General features: G+C 36.1%; 1 protein-coding gene across 7 annotated transcripts in view; it reads right to left on the bottom strand.

The window, feature by feature from the left end:
* The window catches only part of CC2D2A (coiled-coil and C2 domain containing 2A), a 68,787-nt gene that overhangs the window by 56,434 nt on the left and 262 nt on the right, over positions 1–12,091 (bottom strand). For 4 of the 7 annotated variants that reach the window (XM_026846623.1, XM_026846620.1, XM_026846619.1 and 1 more), the window contains 5 exons: positions 4,034–4,122; positions 3,439–3,540; positions 1,486–1,587; positions 510–674; positions 187–340 (listed from right to left, as the gene is read on the bottom strand). In XM_026846623.1, the coding sequence (XP_026702424.1) occupies positions 187–340; positions 510–674; positions 1,486–1,587; positions 3,439–3,540; positions 4,034–4,060 (550 nt within the window). In that variant the 5' untranslated portion in view covers positions 4,061–4,122. Of the gene's footprint in view, positions 1–186; positions 341–509; positions 675–1,485; positions 1,588–3,438; positions 3,541–4,033; positions 4,123–4,208; positions 5,550–11,833; positions 11,964–12,091 lie in introns of those variants that run through there. The other 3 variants (XM_026846624.1, XM_026846618.1, XM_026846625.1) reach the window with 3 other exon arrangements.

Below are 12,091 nucleotides of genomic sequence, written 5' to 3'. Positions count from 1 at the left end.
GGGTGTGTTCCTAGTTAATGCATTTTGTCAGACCTTGTCAAACTTGACTGGATGATCAGTGTCAGAGAACCACAATTAAATCTCTCTCTACTGCCACAGACCGTCTGATACAAGATTTTTCAGCAGATCAAAGGGTGACATGCTATGCAAAATCCAGGACAAAACAGATAAGCACAATCTTCATACCTGCTAGCATGCTGGGAGTGAAGAGAAATTCTTTTTCCTTTTTCAGCTGCTCAGAGTAGCTTTCACAATCAGCAGGTTTCACTACTAGAAAATCTTCAGCTGCCTGTCCTATAACGAATAAATCATCACCTTTAACTAGGCATACATCTTCATCCTATAGTTTAAGAGTAAACACCTGTTAGTCTAGTTCTTAAAATGGAGATATTTAGAAAGTATAGTTTCAAAATTTTTAAGGAAACAAAAGTTGCCACTTCGTATTAGATGATTAGTATTAATTCAAGAAGTCTGAATAAAAATAGGAACATTTGTTCTACAGCTCATACCATTTCATCCTCCTCATGGGTTTCTACACAGTCTTCTTCTGTCTCCTCTTCTTCATTTAATTCATTCCTCTTCCTGGATCCAGCCTTTATACTTTTGGGTTCAGGATCAAAATTGAAGGTAAAGAAATTATATGCTTCTTCAGTGGAAGGAAAATCATTCTGGAACTAAGAAAAGAAGACAAAGATACTTTAATATGACATTTATAAGAAATTTAGGGCAAGTGAAGATATTTTTCCATTAGTAATAGCAATAACACATATAAACACTTGTCACAGGATGATTATTTTATCTCAAACAGAACTCACCCAACTGCTGAAGCTGACAAATTTTTAAACGATACATGAAACTTTTTCTATTGCTATACCATTATTTCATTAAATATTTCTTGTAATGTGTTATTTTAAAAAGTTACCTGTTTAATTTTAACCAGCTTATTGTTTTAAATATAAACAATTTACAAATGAGAAATCCCAAAATTTAAATTCTGACTATGCAGATATCCAGGTGAATGATAGAAGAGAAATTTCTAATGGTATTTTGCCTCTGAAGGTCCCAGGCCTCTTTAGTGTTACAATGAACCCTCTAATAAAAGAAATAAGAGTAGCATTTTATGGCTAATAAACATCATATCCTAATCTGTAAACTGCTTTAACTGTCAATTGTTGGCATTCAAGAAAAAGAATTTAGACAGAAAAAACATTTTTTCTCCAAGCTCTAGTACCTGTATCCAGATGATTTACTTGATTTTTTTCTTTTTTTAAATCAAATGACCCAAAGGCATTCTTATATTTGATGAAGGTTCCCCTTCTATACTTCAAATGCTAGCATATATTGTTAGTGAATTTTTAAATTAAATAAAAGCCCCTCCACTGCTTAAGACTGAATTCTGTCTGCTTCTTCAAACAGAATCATGAAGCCATATAAAGTTTAAATGAAATTAATATCAGTTATTGAATTGAAGGAATTAGTACTTACTGTTGACTTTTGCCTAAGCTTTTTTACAGAATCACGAAACTTTATTTTTGGTGGTAAGTGGGATTCATCCTCTTGCATCTCCCCAAATTTATCATTATCAGACTGCACAAAAATATATACGTAAGTTGTAGCATATTTACCAAGCAATTAAAAAAAAAAGACAAATAGGTGAATACAAAGATTAGATACTGCATTTTCACAGAAAAAAATATCAAAAAAGAAACACAGTCACTGTGGTAACATTTATACTGATGTTATATTTATTTTAAAAGGGTACATCTAATTATTACTTAACTCCTTTCTCCTTTGGGTCAAGAAATAGACTGCAGAGCATCAAGAAATGGTTCATTGCATAAATATTATTTTACTTTCTTCCCTGCTGATGAGATCATCATTTCCGCACTCCCAAACATAAGCAACCACATGCTAATCTCCGCAAGGGGGAGAAATGGGGTAGCAATGTGAAATCTTCCTATCTGCACAGACAGCACAAGCCAGCCAGCAGCAGCAAGGGTGCTGCTGACAGACACTGCTGACCAGGGAAGGGAATCAAGGAGCTAAGGCCAGCTTCTCATATAGCTCCTGCTGCAATCAGAAAAAAACCTATTTGGTATTATCCAAAAAAGGTGGTGTCACTGCTTGGGTGATTAAATACAGACTTAATTATTTGCTTTGTTCTCTCTCAAACAATTTGCATAGCCTACTCTCAGACTCCAGGGGTGATACTCCTCCAACTTTTCAAGAAATGAGGTAGCATGGTTATCCATTCCCAGTCTTCTGAAGCCTTATCTGTCTTTACACACAGATCACTATAAACATCACTGGTTCTGAGGTTGCTTCACCAAGTTCACTTAAGTGCTTCAAAGTGATTTTCATCAGGTTCAGCCAACATAAACACATCTAACATTCTATCTGTTTTTCCTCCTTGTGGCCTGAATTTTTGAATTAAAGGAAGACATTTCTCAAGTTTACAGCTGTTCAATCTAAACTTCAACCTAATAATAGCAAAAAGAAAATCTCAAACCCTGGCAATCTGATGGCCACTTAACAACAGAACAGTATTTCATATATGTATGAGTAAATACAGGAAAGAAAACCAACACATGGAAGGTTTCAGATATACTTTATATAGAACTAGTAACTAACTTCAACAAGGGTATCACTTCCACATTTTCCTAATACAAACATATTAAAACACTACTACTTAACTGAAAGCTATGACAAGTCGTAAGAAAAACACCGCCAAAAACCTCCCCACAACCTACATGAATAGGTAATTCTCCCCTAGACAAGCAATTCAGTTAGGCTAATTCATACTGTTTGGAATTCCAGATAAAAACATTACTGCTACATGCTGTTACTTCCTGGGCATACATAATCTTTGGAAGGTATTTTCTACAGGCAAGCAATCTCTTTGTGAGTTCTGCAGAATATCTGGGCACAAGTTCTGCACAGGTATAGCCTATAGCCTTTTTTATTTTTTTTAGTACAAAATTCATTTTTTAACAAAGAACATACTTATACTAAAGAAGACTGAATATAAAATACTAAGGAGGAAATGAAGTAAACTACAAATACATAAAGTTAATATCCAGCCTTTAGCAATTACAGTGTGCAAATTTATATAAAGCTATAATACAGTGGTCCTTTCTGTTACAGTAACTTTTAAACCCTTCAAGGCATCTTAAGCAACAGAAGTCATAAACCTGTAAATGACAGAAGTTTCACATGACTTCTATGCTACAATGAAAGCAAATTATTATTATTAAATATGTACATTAAAAGCAATAATCAGAAACATTCCTTCCTGGTTACTAATTCAAACAATTATATCGTTTTTAACCCATTAAAATAAATGAAACTGATCTTCAAGACTATGTGTAGTCTTTGATGTGTTTAATGTTTCACATTCACTTTCTTATCAGAATAGCAAGACAGATTGAACCTTCTTACCGCTTTATCCAATTTGACTTCTGTTTTCCGTTCTCTGATGCTTTTTAAACGCCTTGGTCGTGGACTGGGGTCTTCTTGCAGTAAAGTAATTTCTGCTTTTGACTAAGCAAACAAAGAAATGCTTAGCTATAATAGAAATATAATAAGACCAAAGCTACAATAATTCCCAGGAACTCAACAATTTATGAGTGTTTGTGTTAGGGACAGAATCTTTCAACTATATAATCAGCTTAAGTGATTTTACAGACCTAGATGTTAATATCCCTTATTAAACTGCACAGTAAGCTTACAAGGAAATCTATTGATTTCAAAATAGTGTAAGATTTTTTGACAAAAACATAGAAGGATCGTGTAATGACTGTATAATTTTGAATTATAGAACAACAACTTTTATATTATTACAAACAAATAAAAACTTGAGAATAAATACAGCAATAGAAAAGCACTGGAAAATAAGTGTACTGATGAACTGAGTATTATTTTGGCATTAGAAATAAAAAAGCAGATATCCCAATTCAGCACTAAGCAAGCAAAATGAAGTGGGTAGCACTTATAAGATAAAGTCAACCAAACAGGACTTCTGAAGGATTCTCACCCTTGCTGCTTTGAGTTTCTCTCTCATTCGCTCCCTAACAGAAGATTCTGCAAAGCCTGTCCTCGATGTAGAAGGAACAGGTGGCAATTCTGAAACAGAGAAAACAGGGTAACATGTTTAAATTAAGTATTTTCTGAAAGAAACTTAAAATTATGTAAAATAAAACCATACATACCATATGGAGTCCCATGTTCCAACAGGAAGAATTTGCAAGAGAAAATGTGAAGGAATTAAACATTTTTTGTAATTCAGACCTTATAGACTATCACTTAAATGTCTTAACTGCGATAGATCTACCTTTCATTATATACTATAAACCACCTGAAATAAAGCATATACACACTTTTTTTTTCCTATTAAAAACACATAAAGAATTACCTTGCATTTTATAAGCTGTTAGTCAGAGCTGCCTAGATCTAATTTTGAATGGTGATGGGCTCAAAAGCCTGATACAGGTGTGATTGCAACAGTAAATAATTTACAGACTTGTCCCCTTTTCCAGCTTAAAGCTACTTGTTTTTTGTAGTGACAAAATATTAATTTCACCAGCGTTGGTTTTGTGCTATAGCTCGAGTACAACCAAGAGAGTAAGATGTATTTTACTCCATCCCATGTATGACTGACTGCATCACCAAGTAACTTCACACACAAGCTACTCTCAGCTCTACTTGTGCCACCCCTCTGGAACCAGCAGCTCACCTCCTCCAAGCTCAAGAGCAGTCCATCCTTGTGCTCAGGAAGTCAAGCAAGACACACAGGAGGCTGCATAGATGAACTAACTCAACTCACGCATAAAAAGAAAACTTACAAGAGATGTAAACAGGGACAAATAGCATGACACTGTCTGATCATGCAGGGATGGGCTCAGGAAAGCCAGAGTCCACCCAGACTTGAATCTGGCAATGGATGTGACAGCCAACAAGCTGGGATATCACAGGTGTATTAGCAGCAAATGTAAGACCAAGGAAAACGGTTACTGGCTGCTGAATGGGGCAGAGGACCAGGTGAGACACAGAAAAGACACAGGTAATCAGTGCTTTCTCCATCTCAGTTTCTACCACCATCAGGAACGCCAGGCTCCACAGACCAGAGGCAGAGCCTGGAGCAGCAAGAAGTCACCCTCAGTAGAGGAAGACCAAGGAAAGCCATATTTAAACAAACTGGGCATACGCAAATGCATGGGTCCTAATGGGATGCTTCCATGAGTGCCAAAGAAGCTGGTCAATGTCACCTCAAGGTCACTCTCAATTATCTTTAAAAGATCATGGTGATGATCAAGGGAGGTTCCTGAGGACTGGAAGTGAGCAAGGAAAATTCCCCCTTCAAGGAGGGGAATCTGGGGAACTACAGGCTGGTTAGCCTCATCCTGATCCCCAAGAAGGTGATGGAGCAAATAAATAATCCTAGAAATCATTGCCAAATATGTTAAATACAAGATGAAAACTGGAAGTCATCAGCATGGATTTATGATAGGGAAAAAGCTTCTACCTGACCACAGAGACAGCTTTCTATGATGAGATAACTGGGTTAGCAGATGAAGGGAAAGCAGTGGATGTTGTTTATTACTGTTTACTATAATGTCCTTATAGAGAAAATGATTAAATATGGACTACATAAGTAGGTGGACTGAAAATTGGCTGGATTGTTGGGCTCAAATGGTTCTGATCAGTAGTGTTAAGTCCAGCTGGAGACCATCACTAGAGCTGTACCCCTGGGATTGATTTCAAAAAACCAAACAAATCCCACAACCCACCCTCCAACTCCAAGAACTCATGAAAACTCAAGTATTCTCTGTTGATCCTGTGAAACAGATAAATCTGAGTTTTAAATATGTGTTATATATTTAGATTTTTTGACAGATAATAAATACCAGTTGTGGACACTGACTTGGGTAATCATGTGATTATGAAAAAGAAGAATTACTGTTTGTTGCAGCCTTTGAATTGCTGCTCCGAAAAAGCCTAGGCTTTTCTTCCATAATTAAAGCTCAATGAGAACATGTCTTTGGCAACCAAACTCATCAGGGTCTCCTTTTCCTTTGAAGTAAATGACAGCATTTCTCCTCCTTATCTTCCACGTATCAAATCCTCTTAGATTATGATTTCTTTAGGCAGATTCAGTAAATATTAGTAGGGTGACTCTATACCCTACTGTATTCCCTGATACCTAAATAAAAAGCATTAATAATTATCCAGTTGTTTACAGAGAAGCTACGCTCTTGGGATCAGAAATACTAAGGAGTGGATACCTACAACCTATCCACTCATATAAACACAAATGAAAAACTTTTAAAATGTACAATATAAATGAGATTATATGTGTAAGCAAATGGCAACACTTCCAGCAGCTTTATGTATTAAACACAATTAGGGTCATCTTCTGCACGGTGTTTTGAGAAGGTACCCATCTCCCTCTCTTGGACTGTATCATCACTGAAGAAGAAACAAGGTTATCCTCTTTATAGAAGTTTCCAGAATATTTTTAGCTGAAAACACAGTTTTATATACCTAACAGCTTGGAAAGTCATCACTGAAGTGTTTTTCTTTTTGAGAAACATAACTCATTTCTTCATTAACAGAACTGATTCTAGCTACATAATTGTCTTCCCAACTGCACAGACCTCTTCACTGGAGCCCTGGAGTTCACTTGGAAATTCTCAGGACCTTACTGAAACGTTACCTTTGATTGATATATGCAGTATTAACTTTTTAAAGAGAAATGCTTTACATTCCTTCTTTTATGTGGAATCCTCCAATCTTATTTTTTTTCCTGAACTTTTGTAACTTGTTTTTATTTTCAGAAGGAGCACTGCCATTCCATACAACACAGTCGCCCTTTTACTACATCAACTCTAAGATACTATCAGAAGAAAACTGTAGTTCTTTTTGCACATGTTCTTTGTGGTGCATGTTGTTTTTTTTTTTCTCCTTAATTATTAATCTGTGAACACATGATATTCTAGGTAAAGAAGTTTTTCTAGTTATCTCCACTTACAGCATTGTATTACTTGTCAGTTCTTTGAGCCAAACACTGATTTGTTCTTTGCCCTTACATGAGAACATTGTTTGCCAATATCCAAGTAAAGGGTGATTACAGGTTTATATAAGGCATTAAATTAATGAAAAGGAGATAAAACAGTAAAGGGTAAGGAGTGATAATGTCACACAACATATATCCATTATGGCTGATTCAGTACTATTCCAAGAGCTTTACTGGCAGTGGAAAAATACTGTCTGTTGAATATACAACTTAAACATTTAAAGACTACCTACTATACCAAAGTCAAAGTGCAATCTAATTTCTAGGATGATCTTGGTTCATTGTCATTTAGAAAGAAAAATACATAAAGTTAAACCCTGCTAATGTTGATTCTACTCAGAAACATCAGAAGATTTGGGAGAATCCTAATATTTTCAAATTACACAATTTACTGCCTGTATTTGTAAGAAGCAGCATTCATTGTGTTTGGAAACTTTCAAAAGAAAGAACAAGGCACAAAGTGAATATCACTAGCATGAGACACATAAGAGAAAAGCAAGCATCCCACAACCAATTCCTTACCGAGAGGAATGCTAGAGACAGAAATCAGCAAGTACTCAGTAGAGACACTAAGAGATGACACACAGAGAAGCCTATTTGCATTTTGTCTTTTCTAACAAGGAATGCATTATGAGTAAGAACAGGGTAAGAATTAATGACAGAGAACGAGATCTAGATAAATATTAATCAGACCGAGCTAATTAAAAGCCATCATTGCAGGGTATCCAGTAATGAACTGGCTGCAGCAAAATCAGAACCGTCAGTGATTCTGAGAAGTGATTAAGAACAGGCAAAACCTCAGGCAGGTGTCTTTAGAGAAATGGGAAATAAGCATACACAAGTCAGTCTAACTTCAACTCTACAAAAAAGACTCAACTTATTGGTAAATATTTAAAAGACAGTAAAGTAATAAGCAACAGACAATAAAACAATAAGCAACAGAATGCCCAGATTAGCCAAGATCAACACCTATCAAGCCAATTTAATGTTCAACATATTTTCCAGCCGTTCTTGTAATGGAAACAGCATATATCTCAACTTTTGAGCCTGCCTTATAGAAAGCATCTCTCAGCAGGAAATATTTTGATGAAATGACAGGGGGAAAGGGGGCACGTTCAAGTCACTGGAAAATCACATTTTAAAAGATAAGCAAGTAACAGTTAATAAATTCAAACCCCATATTGAATAGGTATTTTCAGGGTCTCCCTCAATCTAATGTCGTTAAAACATTTATTAATGGTTTGAATGACAGAATAACGTCTATCCGTGCATAAAACATGCAGACAAGAACTGTCAGAAGTCACATTTGTTCAAGACAGACTTTGAAGAGTTGTTGCAATAGAGAAAAAACTTCAGTATCTTTTACAACTTCAAGCCCACAAAAGGCTGCAGCATGCAAAAAAGCTCTATGCGTCTGCTGGAGATGGAAATGATGGACCTGAATTGCAATAAGGAAAGTGGTTACACACTGGAAAAGGTTTTTAACTTTTGGGGTATTCTAGCATTGTAATTGAGACCTAAATAGTTATGGAACCTTCACCGGTCAAGCTTTTACGTTTAAAAAGTAAACCAACAACAACAAAAAAAATCAACCAAAAAATCTCCACCAAAACCAGGTATCAAGACCTAAATAGAGTTGAAATGACCTAAAGGGAGAAGTTAGTCTAAAGTTACCTTTTGATTTGCCTTCTGTGACTTTTTTTACCATTGTATTCTGCTCAGTGTCTAAAAACATACTCTTATTTCAGTGGAGGAAATGCTTCAGTTCAATTCCATTCTGATAAATGAAAACTAGAAAGCAACAGATTAGAATCTGCTTTCAATCTTTTGAAATACTTGACAATTGCTTGTAAACACTCCCAGACAAACCAGGTTGAACAGCATAAACACACAAAATTAGGGCAGAAACAATCTGCCACTACTTTAACCACTTCTTAAAGCATCAGAACTCATACTCTGTATGCAGAATTCGCTATGAATTAATCAGTTCCTTGTGCAACAGGGGAATTATCCTTTCCATATATAATGAAAAACATTTTAAGGCTTTAGTAGCTGCAGTAAAATTAGTTCAATATATCAATTATTGTGGGATCCTATGGTTCCTTGAAAAAAGGACCACATAAAAAACCCCCACTTTATTTCTCTGTACACATACTCTCTTTGTGCTTACGTGAATTGGCTCTACAGCCAACTAATTTGTGCTTAACTTCAAAACACATTTTTGAAGTGAAAGAGTAAGACTGATATCCATTACTTTGCAGGATCACCATTACAAGCCTGTATCAAAAAATTTAACACCACATTTTACATTGGAAGTGTCATCATTCTACAATAGCTCCATATTTTACTAAAGTAAAATACATCTGTCTAAAGACAGATCTAAAGAACTTGCTGGATACTCAAACTGAAATTAAGATAAACTTAGAACCTGAAAATGCCATCTAATAAGTTTCTTCCTTGATTTTACCTGCACTCAGAGGAGCCCAAACACGCTCGATCTCTGTGTGACTTCAAAGCTCTCTACACTGACGCGCACCCAGACACTGCAGGTGTCTCAACACCAATCCTGAATCTGAACAGGATGCAGAAACCAGGCATGAGGGAAAGAAGACAGAGGGACGTGCTGTGACAAGCATCAGAAAGAAAATACGGAATGGTAACTTCCAGCATAAGTCCTGGAAACACTTGTAAATTTTTCATGGATACAATCACTGCATAAATGCATAGTAAGACACTCCAGAAACAACCAAGTAACCAAGTAAGTAAAATTCAAAAACCTCAACAATGAAGAAAAAGATTTTGTAACTGCGTAGTTGTCCTGACTTGACAAGGGAATAACTATGAGACATGGGCTTTTCATTTAAAGCAATTCTTCTTTTGCAAATCTTAATTATTAATCTGACTAGTGGACTGACATACAGCCAAGACTTTATATTTAAGGAAGGTATATAGGCATCTAGGCACACACATAATTAAATTATAGTAAAATAAAATTCTGCAAACAGACTGTATTTAAAAAATAGTAAAGACTGACTGAACACTTTAATAGTGACAGAGACTATGATAAATACCAAGCGAAGAAATAGTTGATGGGTATGTTTCCAGATAAGTTTGCCATAGCAGTATAAGAATGAGAAAATGATTATACCATGCTAGCATAAAATAAACCAAGTATTTGAAGGACATCACAAATTGATAATTCCAGAAACATTACCTAATTGGTGTTAAAATACAGTTCCCTTTTCGTAAAAAGGGGTGTGTGCGTGTATACACTTTTAGCACCACAAATTTAACATAAACAATGAACAAATGTGGTGACAACTCTGACAAACTAAAAAGAGCTAGGAACAGAGGTAATGTATTACCACAGGTACTAAAGCAAAACCAAAACAAGATAGTAAAGACCCTATGTAATATTTTTCAATGGCACTTGGAAAATGTGCGTGTGTTGTTACATTTTAGTATTTTTTTAAATGGTTAGTTATCACTTGGCAAGACAGTGATAAGCAGAAATTCATATACATTCAGAAATCAGCCTAGTAAAGGCATTGAAGAAATTAAAAGAAATCTTTTACCTTATGAGTGAGCAACAGAATAGGAAATGTCAGTGTCAGCATATTCAAAAGCTTAATATACCAAGGATGAAAATTTACATTATTTATAAATCTGTCAGACTGAATTCCAGCGAAAAAAAACCCTGAAATAAGCATTAGATAGATGCATAAGGACTTTAGCTCAAGGTACAGTCTCTCTCAGAATTTAAGAGGTAATTTTGAAAAATGAATCAGATGGCTAAATTATACCGCAATTAAGTAAACCAATCATACAGACTATTCAGAATACCACATGGAGTACTTCTCACTCGATCATACAAAATTAGCAGAATTACAGGATTTCAGAAGCAGGAACAAGTAAAAGTAAAACACTTAAGAAAACAAAATATTTATCACATAAGGAAAGTAATGGCTAGCTTTCTTCTCAGAGTACTGCTGTGCTGTTATTTATTCTTGGAAAAGGAGCTTCTGTAAAAGAAAACAACCATCAGTAGAGGGTGTCTCTTGATTTCCTCATGCAATCAATTCTGAAAACTGTTTGGACTCCATCTGTCAACAGTGCATCACTTCTAGCACAAGCTGGCACAGTGAGACTCAAAAATCATTCAAAAGAAAAGTACACAGACCGTGAAAGAGCTGGAAACGTCCCTAAATTGTAGATATCTGTAACAAATATCTTATTTTGCTAAAATGAGTTTAAAGGCAATACATAGATTTTATTTGATAAAACTCGGTATTGATGAAAAGAGCCTATGAATGTTTATACTTCTCTGGATTTTGGTTTTGTTGGCTTTTTAACACCGTTCTTAATTAGCTCTTTTATGCATCCTGTTTATGTAAGTCCGTAAAAGCTACGCAGCAAGATTTACGACATTAACGTCGTCCTAAGTATTTATCAGGAACATTGCAGAGATTCTGCCAAAGAAACTGAAGGTTACTTTCAAGTACCAACAACTTCTCTCCAAGCCTGCAATCATTCATTTCTAACAGCTTCCCACTGCATCACTCTCTCGCACTCTTCTTTGTGGGTAAATAGAGCATTTCACATGTGACACAAACCAGCCCATCAATCAATCCATGCGCCATCATAAGCACGAATGACACTTCAAGCACAAAATATAATGTTTATATACTGCGTGTCTACACTAGCACTTCTGAAAAACGCTGTGTATTTTACGTAAGGACATTTCACAATCTACTCAAACACCGAGGCAGCATGTCTTTCTAGTCCGGCGCTCTAACTTCACGCACAACGCTCCGAGATGACTTGGCACACGACAGACACCCCTCCATCCCTGCCCTAATCCTGCGGCTAAACCCGAGTTTAAGGAAGCTCCTCAAGGGCAAGCGTAAGCAGCGCGCACCACGCGCCCCCCCTCCCACGCGGACCTGGCGGCAACTTTTCTGCCTACGAGCCGGCGGGAAACTCCCGGCGGTAAGGCTGAACCCCGCACCGCCCCTGAGC

This window comes from Athene cunicularia, assembly GCF_003259725.1.
Source record: "Athene cunicularia isolate RWA chromosome 4 unlocalized genomic scaffold, athCun1 chr4_part1, whole genome shotgun sequence".
Lineage (NCBI taxonomy): Eukaryota > Metazoa > Chordata > Aves > Strigiformes > Strigidae > Athene > Athene cunicularia.
This window is presented reverse-complemented; position numbering and strand designations above follow the sequence as displayed.